Genomic DNA, 22,129 nt, shown 5'->3' with positions numbered 1-22,129 from the left:
TCTTGTAATTGTCTATACTCTGTCAACACGAAAAAGAACTAATGGGCTAGAAAATAGCCAGCCCAACTGGAAACATTACAATAAAAATGCACAAAATGTAAATAACAATTCATTCACATTCAGGTTTAATTCTATCTGATCAAGAATAATAACTTGAGCAATATTTTAAGACACATTATCCTGTTCAAGAGTTTCTTGATAAGGACCTCACTACACAAACATTGATAAGACAATTCTACAGAAAGAAAGTCCCGACTTTAATCCAGGATTATATTATCACAATGAATTCAGCAACACACCATTTAGATGATGAAGAAAGATTCTAAAACGGGTTAGTTTGGAATGAGCACAACTCGGAGAAGCTTTAAAATGAATGAGAAGCAGTGCCAAAAAGAGTCCAGAATTGTTGAAATTACAGTGCCCAGAAATCATCTGGAAATTAGATCTTTGCATTGGTACTCCATTTGGAAAAAGTGTTTTATTTAATATGAGATACACCCTGTTTAAAACCTTTAAATAGTAGAAGGCAGAAAAAGTTTAAAATTTTAAACATCTCTGAAATAACAAGATATGAGTCCCGTTCTACTCGAAAGCCAATATTTTTACATAAAACTACCCATGTTTGGGAGAGAAGTTTTTCATTTTCTACAGTTTGGTAAACTCTACCATCAGTTCTTATTCTTTTAAAATAGATTCCTTGTTAAAATCAGAAGAAAATGAACAGTTTCGTGTTTAATTTTAGTTTCTTTTGTGTTATATTCATGCTTACCCCTGGAAAAAAATGTTTGCTTCCAAGACTGGGTTTCAACAGTGTATCATGAATAATGTAAAGTCCATTTCTTAGCTATAAGCTAAACGGCCACATTTTATGTTTTCATTTTGTCTCTATGACTAATTTAAGAACTTCTGAAAATATCTAAACAGCAATTTCTGATGAGTCTGGTTTGCCTTTTGGATTTTATAAATTCCCCACGAACAAAAAAGAAAAAAAAGACAATTTAATTACATATTGAAATTTGTTTTACCCACGCACAGTAGAACACTGAATTGAAAGGCAACTGTAAAGGCAACATCTTAACTTTTGTAACTTCCAAACTTAAGGAAGCAGGATGTGTTTGGACACTCTCATGTTTGAAGACTTGCCCTATTTTGACTGGCGCTTTGGGAGAAGTGTGCAAAAGCCTTTGGGAGCCATTTAGCGCCATTTCTCTACACTGCCTATGTAGTCATGGGTGCCATTGCTGGTGTTGCCATCGCTCTGCTCTTGGCCAGGGCTCTGCTTCTGGCTTTCCCGATTCTCCTTCGGGCTCGGATTCTGACCCGAGCTCTGAGTCAGATTCTGAATCAGATTCGGAAGCAGATTCTGAGTCACATTCTGACTGGCATTTAGGTTTGGGGTCTGACTCAGATTCTGACTCGGATTCTGGCTCTGGCCCTGACTCTGGCTCTGGAAATGGGTCTGAAGGAACCTTCCCTTCAGAAATTTGCGTTGTTCCTGACGCTTCCGCCTAGCTTCCTGATGCTCTTTCTGCCTCATAAACTGATACCTTTGCAAAAAGAGATCCTTTGCATAGCTGTACAATTCCATATCCAGAAAATTCAGTCCCTCAATACGCTTTTGGATTTCCTCATTGATCTCTACGCTAGAGGCCCTAGTGGTGTTATATTGGGTAAACGGCGAAATAAAGTTCATGTTGAAGGTTTTCTCAAACAGATACTGGGTCTTTCGCTGAAACTCGGTGAGGCCGAAGAACGCCATGTGCTTCAGATTCGATTTGGCGCTTTCCAGGAGGACCTTGTTCCTCTGCTTTTCGGGCATGACCGACAGGTTGTAGCAGCCGACGAGGGTCAGGTCAGAAAGCATGCGCACCTGGCGGTTGTTGGCTAGGTTATAGGGACAGTCCATGAACTCTTTCAGGGGGCAGCCAGACCAGTCGTCTCCAGTGTAGCAGCTGGGCAACTCTTCGGAGGTTGGGGGCCTTCCATCGCAGACATGTAGGGACGCTTTCCATGTCGCCCCTCTCTGGACATGCCTCCACTCACTCAGGTACCGGGACACTGGGTCACGGAGGATCGTGATGTAGTGGAAGTTCCTATGGACAAAGCACAAAGGCCAACGGTCAGGGATTCGGGTGACATAAGTGGAGTCCGGGAGGTGCATGGCATATGTGATGTTCACTGGTCAGGAAGGAAGGCAAAAGGGAAATGATGGCGATCTGGTGGCAGTTGTCCTGTGAACTGTGCTATCGTCCCCTCTCTGAGTCCCACTAGCCAGTCCAGAGAGTTCATTTTTCACCCAATTCGCTGGTACCGCAGCTAAAGTACTACATCCGCGGAAACTCCCCTCCCCTCCCCTCCTTTCCCTGCTTTTCTCTCTCTCCAACCAATGACAAAGTCCTCCCAATGACCTCATTTATTTCATACTCCCCACCCCCAAACCCCCATTAACTGATCGTGAAACGGAGACTCAGTGGAAACACGTGATTTCACTGAAGTGATACGAGGTTGACAAGTGAGTTCAAGTTCTAATCTTTCTTACTAAATACACAAAAGCATTTTTCTAATATCTAGCCTAATCGGGATATCTTATTAAAGAACAAAACTTCATTGAAAGAGTGTGTGATATGATGCTTTTGATTCTGGCTGTTGTCATAACATCATGGCTCCTACGTGATGGCAGTGGAATGTGGAGATACGCAGCGCAGCCGGAGGGCCTCCAGAAATGGACATTGTGGTTAGTCACTGACTGAAATAGATATGATAGCTGCCAATGGCATATATATAAGCTACTACCTTGGTTTCAGCCTTTGCTCACGTGCTAATATTCCCAGCAGAGGCAAGTTAACTCTATCAGCTCCAAAATGCCCCTTTTCTTTACCCACAGAAAGGACACCCTGATGTCAGCATGTGTGGAGGCTTTGCTGTGTGGCTGTCTTCAATCTAAAGCTGCAAACTGATCAAGTTCTTTGCTCAAATAGCAGACTAGGAAACATTGAAACCACACACCCACACACACCCATACACAGCAGGTGCACGCACACACGTGCACACACACCCCCGCACACACACACCCCAGAAGCATCCCAGCTTATAATGTGATCAGGGAAAAGCAACTCAGCAGTTGTGCTTTCATAATAAATGAGCTTCCACTCAGGTTCAGTGGATAAAGGACGAGGTCGTGGATGAGCCGGCCTATCGTGGAAGGAAGACAACAATAAACGCTGAATATTAACGTTTAGTTTCTGAAAAGAAACCTGGGGAATGGCTTGCAGCTTCTCTGAAGTTTATTCATTCCCATCTGAGGGATGGTGGTTCTCTGAGTCTGGTGGCTGATATCCTCTGAGCAGACTCTCCTCCCAAGTCTTGGGCTTTGAGCAATGAAGGCACCTTGGGATCTATATCCCGTGTGCCTGTTCCGTGCATGGTGTTTCCTCTGCCTGGCGTGACCTTCCTTCTTTAACTGGAAATTCTAGGCATCCTTCGAGTTCCAGTCCAAATACTATCTCTCCTCTGAGAAAATGTATCCCACCCCTTGCTGCCAGCCGTCACCTCTTCCTCAGTGTCACTTCCACACTTGAACCTTTGTGAAAACACTTTTGATACTGAATTGCAATCAGTTGTTTGTATTTCTGCTTAAACTAGGTTTTCCAGGGCAGGGGCTTTAGGCATTCTTCTCCAACTCTTTATCTCGTCCATTTCAGCTTTGTACCAGGCACAAAGCAGAATCTTCATAACTCCTTTAATTACTTCTTTAATGAACTATCTCGGGAAGAGGGGGGAAGAGTTTGGAACTGGGAAGGCCATGCCTCATTATATTAAAAACTCTGGAGAATCTAAGCGTCTGGCAAAAATTATAGAAAATTTAAAAAATCACCTTCTATGATTTTCTGGCATAAACAAGCATGGGGCACAGGAGAAGCATTGGGGAGTGAGGCCGGAGAGGGGGCCAAGACGACCTTCACCTCTCTCAGTGCTTTTCCTGGGACCTGACTTTGCTGGTGCCACTCAAATTCATCTCTGTAGAGACCCACTGCTAACGAGTAGCAGCTTTTGTTCCCCAGTAGCCTCCTTGACCAACAAAGGTGACTGCTGTTCCCATGGGCTCTGCCCTTCCACTCCTAGCTTTGGTATTCATTCATTCATTCCTTCAGTACGGATTTATCAAGCCTTTATGCTAGGCCTGAGGCCATAGCTTTGTGGCAATTAGTCTGCTTATTTGGGAAAAAAAAGACATTTATGAAGTGCAGTGACACATTTGGATTAGTCTTTCAACCAGCTTTTCCAGGCATGCATCATAAATGGGTGTTTTAAACCCCCATGATGGAGTCACCTTCATGCTCAGCTGACAGTCCTCTGCTTTACTGGCTTAAGCCTACAGTGACATCTTCTGGTAAATTCTAGAGTGCACCCCTGTGCAAGCCTGCGGCTCTCCTACCTAAAATCTCTCCCTTGTCCTTCAGAGTAGACAGATCGCAACCAGCAGGGTTAGTGTCTGGACCAAAGCACCATCCCCATGTGGAGAGAGAGAGAGGCAGCACAGGAAGGCAGAGGCAGACATTCACAGACGCTCTCATGTTATGGATGCGCGACTCCTCCCAGATGAAGGTCTCCTAGTGCCGTTATGAGAGGAGAGCCGTCCAAGGTGCGCAGCCTCGGTCTCCACACTGTAGGGATTATCACAGCAGCAGAGAAATTAGAGGCGTCTACACGCGTGCACGCACACGTGTTAGTGATGAGAGCTGCCCTCCACTCAGATGCCAATAGCTCTGGAGAGTCAGTGATTGCCAGCAGCCCCCTTTTTCCAGGGAAAATAGGCCCGGGGTGCCAGACTGCCTCAACTGGAAACACTTGATGCTGCTTGGAAAAAGATCCCCTGGATGAAAAGGAAGATCCGCTGAAGGGTGGGTCTCCAAGACTGTCCAGTGGCCTCCCAAATGGCATAGTGTGTTGGAGGTGGGAAGGCAGGTGAGAATAACCCCTGGAAGGTTTTGTTGGGCAAAGGATCGAGGATGCTCATTATTCTGAGTGAAGAGCTGTCAGGGAAATGTCAGAGAAGCCGTCTCCCCACCCAGAGCAACTGAGGATATGAAAGCCCAAGCCAATGGCGCAATGAGTGGAGAGGCAAATAGGCACAGAAACATGGGTGGCACTCTTCCAGAGCTCAGTTCTGTTCAAGCACCTGTGTGCCTGGCACTGAGAGAGGTCCTGGGGATGCCTAGAGGGCTAAGACTCGGGGCCCCTAGCGGAGCATTCCATTCTAATGTGCTATTAATGACTGGAGCAGGGACAAGGCACAAAGAAAGCACCTTGCAGTGATTCTCAGCCTAGTCTAATGATAGAGGAAGAGTTTCTGTAGCTTTATTTTGAAAAACAAGGAAGAATTAGATGAGGCAAAAAGAGCAGAATGGAGTATGAGGCAGAAAGGTCAGCATGAGCAAAGGCACAGAGGCATAAACTAGCCTGCTGTGTGTGGAGGAAGGGCACAGGAAACGTCTTACTGGGAATTACGGGCCAGTGACCGGAATGGAGGATGGAGAGGTAGTTACGGACCGGGTCGTGGAAGGCCTCAGATGCCACATTAAAGAAGTTAGATTTCTGGGAATTCCCTGGTGGTCCGGTGGTTAGGACTCCACGCTTTCACTGCCGAGGGCCTGGGTTCAATCCCTGGTCAGGGAACTAAGATCCCGCAAGCCACGTGGCATGGCCAAAAAGGAAAAAGAAAAGAATTAGACTTCTGAAGGCAACGGGGAAGCCTTTTTAAAGGGTTTTAGGCAAGGGAGTAACATGATGAGGTCTGCGTTTTAGAAAGATCACTGTATATGGTGTGTGGAATTGGGGAAATGAGTTGAGGTTACTATAGAAAACAAGACAGAAGAAGAGGGAGCAGACTAGAGAGATTTAGGTCAAAGTAACAAGACTTAGTGACAAAATGAATATAGGGGAGAGAGAGAAGGAGGGGTAAGGAGGCCTCCCAGGTCTCTGGCTGAATGGACAGATAGAACCTCAGACAGTGATCTGGGCTTCAGACGTGGAGTTGTCAGCAAAACGTGCTAGTTTCAGACCTTGAGGACTTACTTAGGATCGGTTTTTAATTCCACAAGTGTGGCTTCAGGTATTTGAAGACAGCATTCCAGTACCCCGAGGTTTCTTTTCTTCATGCTAAATATGGTTTTCAACCGTTCTCTCCACTGCTTCAGGTCCCCTCACTATCCTTTTGTTTGCCTCTGAATATATTCCACTTTATTGGAACATGCCCTCTAGGCACAGTCTGTCAAGGAACAAGTAGGGACATTCTATCTCCCCCCTCATTCTTGACACCATTTCTCTTCACGTGGCCTCATCAGCCTTTCTGGCAGACGTGCCACAGCACTGACACACTGTCAACGACCTTCTTGCATTCTTTTACACACAGGCCATTTGGAAACCCAATCTCCTTTGTCCAGAACCGACGCAGTTTGTTTGTGGCCCTGTTTAACTTCTTCTTGGTAGAGGAAGTCTAAGCCTGTCAAAACGCATCTGGATTCTGATCATATCGCCCAATATCTTCACCATATCTTCTTCTTTTCTTCTGGCAATGCCTGGATCCAGGCATTGATTAAAACAGAACAAGATGCAGGTGAGAGCAGATCTTTGGTAGCTGCTGGAAATCTCCCTTCGAGCTGACATAAACCCAAAGGGTGCTGCTGAATGGTCTGATTTAATTTTAAAAGAGTGAGCCAAGCTCAGCCACAGAAAAATCACACTCAGCCTGTTTCAGTTAGTATGTTTCAGTTAGTATGTTTCAGTTAGTATGTTTCAGTTAGTATGTTTCAGTTGGTAGTGATTGGACAGGAATATCTTGTGACCAACCATGTCATTTCATTAAGATGACCAGGTGTCACATCTTCACAGTCATGACTCCCCCTCAGTTACCCGAGTTGACCCCCTCAGTTACCCAAGTCGATTTAAAGACCATTGTTTGGTGCCTTTGTATGCCCATGGTTTCTCGACAGGCAGGACACAGTGAAAGGTTTGCCACCCTCTACAAGTCTAGGCCAACTTTTATGTGTCATTGGTAAGCAATTGTGGAAAAACAGCAAAGAAGAAAGAGCTGTCCAAGCAAGAAACCTGGAGGCCGTCTCTGACTTCTCTATCTCACTTACCTCCAACGTCTGAATTTTCCCTAAGTCCTGCTGATTCCAGTTCTTAAGAGCTCACAAATCCATCCTTTTACCACTGCCTGGAGTTAGGCACTCATCACGTCTCTACTCAATCACTGCATCAGCGTCCTGGCCACCTCCTTGTCTCCAGCCTCACATCCATTCCACACCCCCATATGGCACGCATCTGACCTACCACTCCCTAGTTAAGACCTCTTAATGGCTCCCTATCAATTATGACATGAAGTTCAAGCTCTTCCACATGCCAGACACAGCCTTGTGGGACCTGGCAACAACATTTCTTTCTCTCCAGCCTTATCTCTACACAAGTCTTTCTCAACCATGTGTAATTTTGCATCGCCCCCTCCACTTCCCTTCCCTGACTCTAGGACCTTTGGAAATATCTGGAGACATTTTGGTTGTCACTACTGGGGGTCAGGTGCTACTGGCATCTAGTGGGTTGAGTCTAGGGATGCTGCTAAACAGCCTACAATGCAGACTATTGACTAATTATCAGTAGTGCCAAGGTTGAGAAACCCTGCTCTATACTCTACATTCCAAGTATGCAAATGTAATCTTAATATTCCAAATTGGTCCCAGGCAAAGATCCTACAGGCCCTTTTCCTTTGTATGTGGAGTGCCTACTCTTTGGAAGGGCTTCGATCTGTCCTGTGTACGTTACCTGGAAACCTCCAAGACTCAACTCTCCAAAGATTGCCTCTTCCACTTTCCTTGACCTTCCTGGGCAGAGTTAACTGCCCTGGTATTCCTCTGTTCCAGCTGTGCTGGTATTCTCCTATTGTGGCATTTATCACCATGGGCTGTGATAGTCTAGTGATTTGTCTGCTTCACCTATTGGACTATGAGCTCTGGAAGGGTAGGGAGTGAGTAGCATTTATCAACATGAGCTCCTCGGGGCCTGGCACAATGTTTGACATAAAATAAGTGATTAATAAGGATTGTTGAATGAATGGCTGTAGCAGAAGCAGCAGAGCGTACCATGAGCTAATGGGAAAATGCCTATCATTTTCTTTGATAAGGAAAAACCACTAGATGTCAGTATTAAATAACAGATATACCATTTTACACCTGTGCCGGAACATTTTAAGGCGCTTTAGCTATGAAGGAGATCTAGTTATATTTAGCAGTTGTCCCTGGCTTTCTGTGTAGTAGCCCAATGTTAAAGAAGGCTGGGAAGTTTAAGGATATTAAGAGTAAGTAAATGGATAAAAACAAGAACCATACAGTTTTCATTTTCATTGAAAGAGATTATTCTGAAATAAGTACCTGAGTTCTAAGTCACAGAATTCGAGACTTGGCAGAGCAAGGAGAAACCTTTGAGATGGCAAATCATCTAAATCAAAGTCTTCACTTTACAGGTGAAGAAATCAAGGTCCTGAGAGGCAAAGATTTGCCCACAAGTCACAAATTGCAAGTAGCTCTTGGGAATCAACCTAACTGCAAGGAATATTCCTGGGCTGAAGGCCTGTATTTTTAGTAGCTCCTGTCTTTGTGTCGGTTAATTACCTAGGATGGCACAATAAACCGTGCCTGGAAGAGCCCACTGACCCTCAAGAAGGGGAAGCATCTGACTGCAGAGAGCAGGCATTTCCTTACACCAACTGCATAGCCAGGAGCTGAGAGCCTTCGTGCCTGGCACTTACACATTAACTCCCAACAATACTGTGAATCAGATATTATTATTCCCATTTTGAGGATGAAGAAGCTGAGACTAACAGATATGATTTGACCCAGTGTCACAAGTTAAAGTAGGGATGCTCAGACATGAACCAGTTTCTCTTTGACTCTAGAACCTGGATTCTTCCCATCCTACTGCTGGGACACAAACCTAGGACTTCTGCTCCTATGAACAAGCTAAGGAAGTTGTTCTCAAATTGCGGCCCCAGAATCAAGCAGCAGCATCAGCATCACTTCATAAATTGTTAGGAATTCACATTCTTGGGTCTACCCACTGAAGCAGAAACTCAGGGGCTGGAGCCTAGCGATCTGTTTTAACAAGCCCTCTGGGAAATTCTGATGCACGTGTGCTCGAGTATGAGAACCACTGTCCTAGGCATGTGGCTTCAGATATCAAAAGTCCCTCAGAGATCCCAGGAGTGCCCAGAGTGTGGACAAGTGACCCCAAGAGGAAAAAGCATGACAAAACAAGTCTAAGGATGCCCATTGCTGTCCAGGGAAAGCCCAGGGAACTTGGCCTGAGCAAAGTTATGAGGATTATGCTGTAAACATTTACTTTCCTTTAAGGCCACTGGTTCACAAAAGGCCACAATAAGGTTTTTCTTGCACCACTCAAAGTGGAAATAAATATTAAAGCCATTTTTTTATGGAAGAAGACCAGCAAAACTGTACAAGTTAAGGTCATAGGAGTGATCAATAAAAAGTTAATTTAAGAAAGGAAACAAATTCTTAGCCCAAATCAATAGGACTGAACATTTTGGTATACCTGTAGCTTAGTTTTGTGTTTTATTTTTAAAGTTCAGCCTTTGCACATCTTATTCTTGGAGTAATGATGAGTGGTACAGAAATAAGAACTGTGGTTGGTGGTCCTAAGTAGACTTGGGAGGGGGGCTGTACATGACGTTGGGTCATTAATGCTGAAGGTCTGGTCTCCTTCCTTGGTTAGTGATGTCTAAACCAACTGCACGGGTCCTCCCATTGCATGTAAACAACTCGGTCAAAGCAAGGAGGATGGCTTGCAGATCAAACAACATTAATATATGAACACAGATGAAACGAAAGTATAGTTAAATGATTCAAAGGCAAATATGCCTCTGATGCGATTGGATCCCCCAAGCCCTGGGGTTACCATTTTAACTGCTTTTCTTGTGCGACTCATATACCAGCAGTCCCCAAAGAGGAGTCCCATAAATGCTGTGATCAGCAGTGGCAGCAGCCTCATAAAAGAAGCGTGGAACTTGGGACTTCCCTGGTGGCGCAGTGGTTAAGAATCCGCCTGCCAATGCAGGGGACAAGGGTTCGAGCCCTGGTCCGAAGATCCCACACGCCGCAGAGCAACCAAGCCCGTGCGCCACAACTACTGAGCCCGTGTGCCACAACTACTGAAGCCCGTGCACCTAGAGCCCATGCTCCTCCACAAAAGAAGCCACCGCAACGAGAAGCCCGCGCACCGCAATGAAGAGTAGCCCCCGCTCGCCACAGCTAGAGAAAGCCCGCACGCAGCAACGAAGACCCAACGCAGCCAAAACAAATCAATTAATTAATTTTAAAAAGAACAGTGAATTCTCATGGCCTTTAAAAAACTTTTTTTAAAAAGAAGTGTGGGACTTGAAGAGGGGATAACTTTGAAGTGGGTGGATGCTCATTTAGATGTGTTGTCTTTGGTACATTTGTCAAAACAGTCTTGTGGCTTAGTAGTCATGTTCGGTCTAGTGAGAAGAGTGAGCCCTTACAGTCACGTAAAGTGCATTACTTACGATCACTTGATTGTCTTCACAACACTAGGAAGACCTAAATGATCTGGATGCTGAATTTCTCTCTTTTTCTCCTTCAAGCTGATGCTCACAACTAGGCCAGGCTCTCCCGGGCAACCCAGGAGAGGTGGGGAAAAGGACCAATCCTTGGGAGCCCACTGATCTATAAGACAACCACGACTTTCACTGGCTCTTTGAATGGGTTGACTTAGAGTCCTTAGTGGTACACAGGCATTCCAGGAAAAGCATCTACTGGACATAAAACCAACTCGGAAAAGGCTGAAGTTCTCACACCCCCCAAATAAGCCATCCAGTTCTCCTTGCAGGGAGTTTTCTGCTATTCTTCACACCTCACCCAAGGGAGCAGTTCTGTGTATGTAAAATAACACCTTAATCAATGCCTTAATTAATTGTTTTCCCCCCCTCTGGTTAACTGAAGGTTAGCCTGTGTGTATTGTGAGGGAACATTCAACGAAGCACAAATGGGATTTCCTTAAACAGAAGGATGTTTTTCTATGCCATTCTTCTTTTCTTTCTTTTACAAGGCAGGAGAATGATGGTTTCTTATTTGGTGAAAGGGAAGAAAAGAAGATTTCTTATGTCTGTAAATTCAAACCCAACGTGGAACTCTTCACACAATAAGTCCTGGTGATATTTACTTCTTTTTAAAGGAAATCTAGCTCTCCTCCTTCCCAAAGCCCGGTAGGCTCCAAAGTACATAAATCTAAGGACTTTTGCAAACAGTGAGAAAGCTGAGATTTTTAACAAGATGTGAAATTCCAAGCTTTATGACCCATAAGTTACCAGACTTCACCCAGAGTCCATGCAACTGCTTGGCAGCATGAAAAGTTTTGCAGCTTACACTGCCCCCTGAAATGTTCTGCATTCTAAAATTACTCTGTGAGTCTCGGATCATTAATACTCAGCGTGGTTCTGAGGTGGAAAGAACTTTTAGAGAAAAACCCTTTCAGTGTGAAGGGGTATGATCTATCTATGTCCCATGGAGACCAGTTCAGCCACTGATTAACAGACTCAGGCTTCCTGCCTTCTCCCTCCCCACATGGTATTTCTCAGCTTCCTGAGTGTTTCCATGTGGCATCCCCCTGGCAAACTGTCATCCCCTGACGGTTGGCATCTGGGGCAGCCAGGGAGAGGGGTTGGTTTTCTTCCTTCCTCCAAAAGAGCAGGCAGAGGTGAAAAGGGGTAAACTTCACCCCCCAGGGGACAGGAGGAAGTCGGGACAAATGTCTAAATGCCTCCCCTGGGACCACCATAGCTGATGCCTTGCTATTTGGATAAGCGACCTTGGTATCTCTTGTCGTGGGTGTCAGTGAAGATAAAATGGGTGATATATATAAAGTTCTTGGAACTGAGCTTGGAAGCCAGCACCGCACAAATGTTAGTTACTATTGTTGTCATTGTTATAACTGTTGTTCCTGTACAGATTAGGGTATTCAGCTAAAAGATGTTATCCAGTCCTCCTAAAATCACAAAGCTGGCTAATGACTGTCTGTCAGGTCCGTGTGACTCCTGAGCCCAGACTCCTGCCCTCCGCCCTGGCTGATGGTGCCGTATTTGGTCTTTGGCAGGTGTATCTGAGCCTGCAGCTGGTGTGCTCTCTCTGGGTTGTACATCCTCACTTGGACCTGGGCACTGAGCACAGCCTAAGGAGCTACAGGCCAAGGGCACAACTGGCCTGGCCAGAGCAGGAAGTTTCAGGAGGAGGGCGGTTGGATATGCCAGGATGTGAAAGGAGGGGCTGGGTCCGTGGTTTCTGCGAGCCTCTCAGAGCGATGGGATGTGAGCACGGCAGAGCTGGGGGCCCCCACTACCCATCGCACAGATGAGGAAACCAGAGAGCTGGCTCCCCTGCCATCTCCAGATTGTGAGAAATCTGGAGCCCCTCGGGACCCTTGCTTTAGGGACTTCCCCAAAGACAGGGACTCAAGTAACAGGCCTTTTGCAGATGGTAGGCCGTCAACAAATAGCATTTAAGGTCATTCTGAGCCGGCACCTCGGGTGTGCTTTGGAGAAATCGTTAGAGGAGAACTGGTGGGGATAAATGCCTGCTCTCAGCATCGTGCTATTTTCCAGAACAGCACAAGGGAAAAGTTTCCCCCTCGATGAAGGCTGCCCTTCTCGTGTCCCGGGTTGATGTTAATGAGCTCTAATATTGTTGTAAGGTGCTGAGAGAGACGAAGCGCAAACCCTGGCTTTTGTGGGGAAAACAGACCTCGTTTACCATTTAAACTGTGAAGACCGGGAGCCATTCAGAATTTCCAGGGCTGGCAGGGTCGTGCCTCCTTTCCCCTGGGAGAGCTTTTTTTTCTCTGCAGGTATTCAGGCTGCAAGAGTCACAATTACTGGATAACGCGGCTGTGCTGCATGTGTGTGGAAATGAGCATCATACACAGCACCAGGCATAGCCTGGTTTCCTCACAGTGATAACGCTGGAAACGGAAAACGCACTCACTAATTCCCCATCTGACCTCCCTACCTCAAACAAGGATCCCATGTCACGCTGGAGTGAGTGCAGGAAGGGGCACCAAAGACAGAAAGATTGTGCTGGAGCAGAAAGAATGATTTTGAGTAGATAAGAGACTGGATAACCGTGTTTCCCCTCTAAGGCAAAAGAGGACCTTCTCTGGAAGCAGTGGTGCCCTTCTCAGCCGCTGCCCAGTCACAGGCTGCTTCTCCAGTTTACAACTGAGTATCGCACTGGAATGACCCGAGTCCTGGGGAAAAGATATTTTTGTACCTGTCCAAAATGCGCCAGAGTGGGAAAACTTACAGTGTGTGAAAACAGACAGCGACAGATGTTGTGAAATAGAAGTCCTGGTTCCATTTTGGTTGGTGAAAGCACAGACATCCCACAATTTTTGACAGAGTAGAAACTCTATTTATTTATTTAGGCCTCGCCACACGGCTTGCGGGATCTTAGTTCCCCGACCAGGGATTGAACCCGGTCCACGGCAGTGAATGCGCGGAGTCCTAACCACTGGACCGCCAAGGAATTCCCTAGCAACTCTTTTGAGGTGGCACTTTCCAAGCAGCATCTTGGGCCAGATGGAGCCCTATTTTTCTGAGAAGGGGTGGGGCCATCTTCTAGTCACAGTGGGGAGCTGCTCTCCAGATGGGGGAGAACCAGGTTCTGTGTGCGTAAACCGGCCCACCTGGTGTAAGTGAACCCCTCGTGACGGGCACTGATGGCGGCACCCACAGGTGAAGGCCACAGACCCATATTTCGCACAGAATAGCAGGGCCGGCAAGCCCCTCGGAGGTCATTTGGTCCAATCATTTTACAAACAAGAACAGCAGAGCCCAGAGATAAAAGATAGGGGCTTGCCTGGGGTCACATGAACCGTCTGTGGCAGAGCCGTGATCCGAAACCAAGTCACTGACTCCTTCCTCAAGTTTCAAAGATCATGCTCAAGGTGACGGACAAACAGGAACCAGCTTCAGGAAAAGGCAGCCCCTCTGTTTGGTTAGAAGCTCACTTATTCTCCACTGCAAGATTTGAAAGCCATAAAGAAGGACTAGAAGTCAATGCTCATATGGTAGTTCTATTTGTAGCTTTTTAAGGAACCTCCATACTGTTCTCCATAGTGGCTGTACCAATTCACATTCCCACCAGCAGTGCAAGAGTGTTCCCTTTTCTCCACACCCTCTCCAGCATTTATTGTTTCTAGATTTTTTGATGATGGCCAGAGAGCTAGTGGTAAGCCGCATAGCACAGGGAGATCAGCTCGGTGCTTTGTGACCGCCTGGAGGGGTGGGATAGGGAGGGAGGGAGGGAGGGAGACGCAAGAGGGAAGAGATATGGGAACATATGTATATGTATAACTGATTCACTTTGTTATAAAGCAGAAACTAACACACCATTGTAAAGCAATTATACTCCAATAAAGTTGTAAAAAAAAAGTCAATGCTCAGACAGAGATGTCTGACTCTGATTTTCTAATCGAAGGCAAATGCTTGAGGGTGCAACACCCTCGGAATCTTCCATTAATCATTGACTCTGAAGACACGTCAGTGGGGAGTCAGATTCATTTACATGCTGCAGGAACCACCGACAGAGCTTTCTCCCAGGGCTTGGCTTTTCTCCCTGGAATCAAGGTTAATTCTCAGACATAGTGACCCACAGGAAGTTGGATTGAAGGCCCCAGATGATTACTCTAAATGACATCCCCCTTCCCACAATGGTTTTTTAGAAAGGTCATCTGAAAAAAAATCCACTGATATCCTGGGACAAGGAAGGAAGGAGGGGAGGAGAGAGGAGGGCAGGGAAGGAAGGAAAAAGGGAAGGCTGGTCAACAACAATCAGAAGTTTCATGTGAAATGATGGATGACTCACTGCTCTTATATCTTTCGTTCCTCACACAGGACAAAATATAGAACTACCATTTTACAGATGAAGTTTGAAATTCAAACAAAGGAAGTGACTTGCCCAAGGATACACAACTCATCAGCAATAGGTCTAGGACCGTAACCCAAGTCCCCTAACTACCAATTCTCTGTTTTCCCTACCATTCTCTGTTGCACATTAAGCCCCCAATGGCTGTCTGAACAGTCTATTTCTCTTGTTTTGTCTTTCCAACCGGGCTGTACATTCCTTAAAGGTCAAGACTACTTGGGGGAATTCCGTGGTGGTCCAGTGGTTAGAACTTGGCGCTTTCACTGCTGTGGCAGGGGTTCAATCCCTGGTCAGGGAACTAAGATCCCACAAGCCAAGCGGTGTGGGGGAAAAAAAAAAGATGGTAATCAAATAGTATGTACAGCATTATTTTAAAACAGAAAAGACTCCTTGGCATGTCTCCCATCTCAGCACTGGGCCTAGCACCTTATGGGAATGCAGACTGGTGGGCCAGTTAATGGAACATTTACCATCAAGCCTTGGAATTGGCCAGGATATTCTTTTTTGTCTTCTTCCACCTCTCTGTGCTTCAGCTCCTCCTCTCAGATTATTCACCACTAAACAGAGCTCAAGGGCATTATTCCCCAAGCCACACAGGCCTCTTACTCCCAACATTACCCTGCCTCTGGCTTGCTGCCACTCCTCCGGCCCCAGCGTTGGCATTCCCTAGCCAGGAGAGACTGTTGCACATGCAATACCACCTGAAAGGGTGAAGAAGGCCCCTTCCCCTCAAACACTTCCTCACTGAGGCCCCAAATCTCACCCTTAGTTAGAATTTCGTTTGTCCTTCATGATGGCTAGAAGCTGTTGTCCTCCAGTCTTCACCATCCCTGTCTTACACCTCCCCTTTCCTCTTGCCTTTTCCTGCTGGACTCTCTCAGCTTAGGCTGTTCAGAACATTAGATATGGAAGGAAAGTTCTTAGAAAAACTCCATTCATCAAAGTGTCATGTACTTGGCATCACCAGAAGGATTTCCATTCTAGAGAGGCATCCCCTGAGAGGCAGTGCTGCACCCTCTTCACTTAGGAGAGAATTTCACAGCCTGCAGGTGACTGGTTACTGCACGCCGGTGAAAGTCTGCTTCAATAGTCTCAGTCAGGATGCCTGATCCTTTATGCTCAAAGAAAGCACAGGAATTTAAAATGAGGCCATTTGGTGATGGTTTTGATCAGACTGCTTTTCCTTTCCAGAAGCATGAATCAGTCATGAACACACTAAGGTTTGATTTCCCTAGGGCTATTTTTGAAGTCCTCTTGTTTCCCTGCCCCACCTCTTTCCCATTTAACATTCAGGAGTCAAGATGTTACAAGAAATGTGTGAGGGGAGAACACAGCAACCTTCACCTTCTGTGTGGTGAGAAAACGTGTTGACAGTTGAAATATGGGCAGGTACATTTTGGAGAGGCCGGTGTTGCCGCATTTCAGTGTACCAAGCAGAGTTCAGGTGACAAGTGAGTCACCTTTGAGGTTCTTAAATAATTTGAAATATTTCTATTTCTCAGGTCATTTTCAAGGATTAAAGAGCTATTATTCCAAACATTTTTGAAGGCATAACACTCTCTTTGTCCTCTTCTTCTGAAAAGTTCTCTATCGCAAAGATTTTTTTTTTAACAAAGCACATTTTCTTTCTCTCTCATTAGATCTTTACAACATGCCTGTGAAATAGACAGGTCCAGTCCATTTCATAGATGCAGGTATTAGTGCACAGACAGGTGAAAGGTCACACAGCTAGTAAGGAATCAAGTTACCTATGTCTGAAACCCACGTCTAGACATCCAGACTCGTCTCGCTACTTCATGCCACTGTGCTCATTTATTTGAGAATGAAAGGAATTTCGCGTGAAGCGGTGCAGAGCTTTCTGCAACACCCTAATAGGACATGCAACCAGGGCCAGCCTCGTTGGGTGGCAGAATTTTCAGGGGTGCTGGGAAGCAGAGCTCCCCCTCTCACAGTTGGCCGGGAAACCACAATGTAAGGTTTATTCCATTCCTTTAAGGATCTGCCTCCTGTGTCGGGGGTGGGGAACAGGCGATAGGGGGTAGTGGGTCATAAGCCACTAAGACTTATCAGTCATTTAGATGTCAGAGGGTCTAAGTGACCTCTAAGATATCCCTCCTGTAAGTTTAATCATCAGATCTCACGTTGGGGAGGGGGAAAGGTGGTGTGCAGGACATGTAAAGAGACGGGCATCAAGTTTTGAGGAAGAAACAGGAAACTAAGGAAGAAAACTGAGTACACCAAAGGCAAATGCGGCAGCCTTAGAATTTTTGGGGGGCTAAGGACCCGTCAAGAATCTCTGGTTTAAAAGTAAATGTAAAAGCAAAGATATAAAGGGTAAAGCACAAGGCTTTGCAGGGAAAATTAGCAGACTGATTTTTCATTGAATAATGCCCACGATTTATCACTAAGTTACTGGTCCAGACGTATCTTCCATCCTATCCCTGCTCCCCTGCACATGGAATCCCACACGCTCAGCCAACCAAACTCTCCCTCCTTGTGCCTAACAAGCCTCCTCACGCCTCTGCTTCTGCTGGTCCCCCAGGCACACTGCCTGCTCCTCTCTACGTCTCTCCAAACAGGTCTTCTCCAGCCTTCCTTCCTCCTGATGGCCATAGTTGAAGCAGCCACACCTTCCTTGGAGTCTGTAGAAAGGGTTATCTTGACTTCTCTCCGGGAACTCTGTTCATCTGACTTTGCGATGTTGGTGTTCATGTCCAAGTCCCCTTTTCCCTCCAAGGCCACGGGCATAGTGGAAAGAGGGTAGGACTGGGTCTTCTTTATATCTCTTCTCCTCTCTCCCCATGGACGTAGCTGACCCCGAGTCTTGGGAAGCAGTCAGCCACTGATAAATACTTTGTACTTAAGAGCTCTGTCTCTGGGGTTAGAAAGTTCTGGAAGCAAGCCCCAGCTATGGAACCTTGGGCAAATTACTTAACCTCTCGGTCTTTGTTTCCTCAGCTCTAGGCACCAATCTCACGGTGTTGTGCTTCTTCAATGAGATAACCCATGTAAAGTGCTTAGCACGATGCAGGTCGCCTGGTACGTGTTCCACAATTATTTGCTATTAATATTCTTTTTCTCTTAGTGAAATGCGCAGTCCTCTCAGGGTCCCTTTATCAATCACCCAAAAGAGACATCATCCCAGAAGCAAAGGGAATCGTGTCAGGAGGGTTTGTTCAATGCCCTGACTCACACTCTAATTACAGCAATATTTACCTCATCAAAATGCAGGGAAGGACAGGAACTGGTTTCAACCTGAATCCAATATTTCTGGGGCCCGCACGCTGAATGCTGCCGAAGTCTCCACTCCCTGAGCAGCGGTTTGTAGAGATGGAATAGCGGCAGTTTTTCATTTTCCAGAGTCCACTCACCCTTCCAAGAATCTCAATGCCTCATTGATTCATAATACAGTGCATAAAGATTTCATTTTTCCTGTCCACAGTGATACATTATGGAAGCAATCTGTTTTGCCACTGAAAACTTTGCTTAGTAGAAAAATTTGGAGTTTTGACATTCAGGAAATTACAGTCATCTGTAAAACACGATTGATATGCCAAGGCTAACATTTTCATTGCACTCGCAGAGCCAGAATAACTATGATAAAATATGTGTTACCCCACACACGTTTCAGGATCTTTTAAGGAAACATTAGTTAGCTCTGAGAGCCCCTCCCAAGGCTCCTGGACTGCAATGGCTGTGCCAATTAGCTGTTCGCCATTCACAAGGGGACCTCCATTGACCAAACCAAAACTCGGGTCCTCAGAGAAAGCAACGGCCTAACACGTCTTCCGACTTGGCCTTGGGCTGGAGGCTGGAACTACATATTCTCATGCCACCAGGTTAAAGACATGGAAGAAGATCGAGGAAAAGAAGTTAAAAATATTCCACCCCCATCGTGGAATTGTTATCCAGTCACAAAAGGCCCAGGTTTACATTAGTTAGAACTAGAAGTCGAAGGCTTACAAAAGAAAAAATTAGACTGGTCTATATCTGCTCTCTATATTTTTACACCCAAGCATTTATTTGTCTCTTTCTGGGTACCATTTTCAGTGTTAAATGGCATCAGAAACCCGAGTCTCTGGAGTTATCCACCTGTTCAACGTTTGACTTCGGAATGATAAATGCAATTTAGCTGAGGAGTGTGGATGGTCTTCATGGCCACGTTGATGCAGCTGTCCGTTCAGGTTGGGCTAGGTTACGGGCAGCTTTTACTTGGTCCTTATCCATTGAGACCCGTGGGAAGTACACATGCAAATGGTCTGGTTCTGGGGGTAAAGGGACAGGTGCCACTGCCCTTGGCATTGGAAACAGCTTCGCATGATTCCCTATCTAACCACAGGCCAACTTCTTTAGGTACTGAGAAAAGCCTTCTGCACAAAACATACAAGTATGCGTCATGGACCAAGCAGTCTTTAAAGACCTCAGAGAAGTCCTGCATGCACTCATACTCAGTTACAGCAAGTGTACACAGACCCTTTACTAAGCGTGAGTCTGAGTGATTAACATGGAGTAATTCATTTACTTATTCTCACCATCTATGTGGCAGGTGATAGTACTATCATCCTCTTTTTATGGATGAAGAAACTGAGGCACAGAAAGGTTGAGCAACTCCTTCAAAATCGCACAGTCATGAGAGGTGGAGCTGGCATTCAAGACTCCAACAGGGTGGCTGGGAGCTCACGCTCTTGACCTCTAAGCTGTATTGCCTTGCTTAAACGTTTTTGGGGAAAAGCCCTCTCTTGTCCTCCTGAAGCTCTTGGATACTCCCACCCCTTTTTTTACATTGACAAAGCATTCTCCTCCTGCCCCATGTTAAGCTTCTTGCAGCTAACAACTTAGCTTCATTCATTTCCCAACAGTGGTTGCACAGATGCTAGAGAGGCAAAGCTAAAGCCAAAGGGGGTGGGGCGGAGGACAGATGGGTGCCAGACACACAGTTAGGCAAAGAACATGCCGACCTAGGAGCATTTGGACCCACCAGCAGGGGCATCCGAGGAAAAGTGATTTCTCAAAAGGGTGGGGAGGATCCACTTGCCCCCCACTGGGCTTAAGCTTTGGGGGGAGTACCCATATTCAGGGTTCCTGGATCCCATTGCTCCCCTCTGGTCCTTATTTAAACTGATTCAGCAACTAAATGAGGGAGACTGAGAGAAAGGAGAATGAAAAGGACTCATCAGAAGACTAGAATGAAGGGAAGTAGAGATTAGAGGAGTGGAGAAGATGGAGAGGAAGAAAGCAGGGTCGAGGGGTTGGTAAAGAAAGGAAAGGATGAAGGGAGAACAGAGAAAAGAGCAGAGAGGGAGGAGAAAGTGGAACACAAAGGAAGTGGCATGAGGTGGGGTGTGGAGGTGTCTAAGAGACGGAGAGACTGAAGGGAAAGGCAAGTGGAGGTGCTCTCCCTCCTGCCTTCCTGTCATCCAAAGCCTGTCCACACGGGCTCTCATCTTCTTTACTAGCCGTCCTTGAGCCCTTGGGTACCAGTGCAAGGCTCTTCCCTTGCACCGGGCTCCATCTAGATGACCTTGCTCTTTCCCTTCTCTGAGCAACAAGAGCAGTTAGAGTCAGTCCTTGACTCTTTTCCCTGTATTTTTACACATGCTATTTTTTAAATTTATTTTATTCAAGTAGAGTTGATTTACAATGTTGTGATAATTTCTGCTGTACAGCAAACTGATTCAGTTATACATACATATACATTCTTTTCATATTCTTTTCCATTATGGTTTACCACAGGATATTGAATATAGTTCCCTGTGCTGTACAGTAGGACGTTGTTGTTTATCCATCCTATATGTAATTGTTTGCATCTGCTAACCCCAACTCCCAATTCACATGCAATTCTTTTGTTTTTCCGTCTGTAACTAGGCTATATACTCTTCAGGGGTTGGGATCAACTCTTACATCATTATTTCTGACCCCAAATCTGTCTCCAACCATTACAGGAAATTCTTTGAGCATTAGGGTAACTGACATATTTAGTCTCTTATAATCATTAGTTCATATTTATTAGCACGTACTTTATTAGAAAGGAAATAAATATCTTTGCAGGTATGGGACACGAGACAGAGAGTTTTTCTTGGGAGGAAAGGCACTGTTTGGAGATTGCAGGTGCTGGGGGAAGGGACCAAAAGCACACCCAAGGGAAGAATGGTTCTAGGTGCCCCACATAATTCACTCACTTAACAATTCCCCCAGAGTTTATCTATTGTATAAAGCGAGAGATCCCTGATATATTCATGTCCTTACATAATCCTTCTTCTCTATTTATATGATACACATGACTCAACTTTAAGAAATAGTTCTTAAATACTCCTAGGCACGAGTAAGAAAGCTAGGGCTTGGGAACTAGCAGCCTCGGGTCTCTTCAGTGAGGCAAGGGACTGTCATCCCAAGGGACCGTTTCCAGCGATGACTCTCACGACCCCTGCGGGTTGTTGAGAGTGGGAAGGGTTTGGCAGACCCGCTAAATACAGGCACCCAGAGTGCCCTGGTCCCACTCAATAATGAAGGTGGGCTTTCCTTCTCAGTCCCTCTTGCTTCAGACCTACACCGACTAGGCCCGTATCTCTTTCAGTACAGCCAGTCTTCAAGACTTCAAGAAAGCAAGGCTTTTTCAGGGCTCTGGAGGTGCAAGCCGGGGGCAATTCCAACACAGCTCTCCCTGCCTGTCCTTTCTTTCTTTTCTTTTTTCTTTCCTCTCTTTCTTCCTTTCTTTCTTATTGAAGTATAGTTGATTTACAGTATTGTGTTACTTTCAAGTATACAGCAAAGTGATTCATATATATATATATATATATATGTGTATGTATATATATGTATATATATATTCTTTTTCAGATTCTTTTCCATTATACGTTATTACAAAATGTTGAATATAGTTCCCTGTGCTATACAGTAGGATCTCATTTATTTTATATATAGCAGTGTGTATCTGTTAATCCCAAACTCCTAAATTATCCCCCCCACTTCCCCTTTGGTAACCATAAATTTGTCCCAGCCCCTTTCACCAAGTTCTCTAGCTTCAGGGATTCAATTCCTTACCCACTTAGCAATTTTCTTCATTCCTGTCCCTAGGTGGTTTCTTTCACACCTCCCCCTATTGTTCTGTTTCCTCCAATTCCAGG

At 45.6% G+C, this 22,129-nt stretch overlaps 1 protein-coding gene across 2 annotated transcripts in view; it reads right to left on the bottom strand.

Annotated features, from left to right (window-relative positions):
- Positions 1 to 1,107: 1,107 nt before the first annotated feature.
- Positions 1,108 to 22,129, bottom strand: part of HS6ST2 (heparan sulfate 6-O-sulfotransferase 2) — a 288,368-nt gene continuing 267,346 nt past the window's right edge. For both annotated transcript variants that reach the window (XM_060137873.1, XM_060137874.1), the window contains one exon: positions 1,108 to 2,093. In XM_060137873.1, the coding sequence (XP_059993856.1) occupies positions 1,196 to 2,093 (898 nt within the window). In that variant the 3' untranslated portion in view covers positions 1,108 to 1,195. The remainder of the gene's footprint in view (positions 2,094 to 22,129) is intronic.

The sequence above is a fragment of the Lagenorhynchus albirostris genome, chromosome X, assembly GCF_949774975.1.
Source record: "Lagenorhynchus albirostris chromosome X, mLagAlb1.1, whole genome shotgun sequence".
Lineage (NCBI taxonomy): Eukaryota > Metazoa > Chordata > Mammalia > Artiodactyla > Delphinidae > Lagenorhynchus > Lagenorhynchus albirostris.
This window is presented reverse-complemented; position numbering and strand designations above follow the sequence as displayed.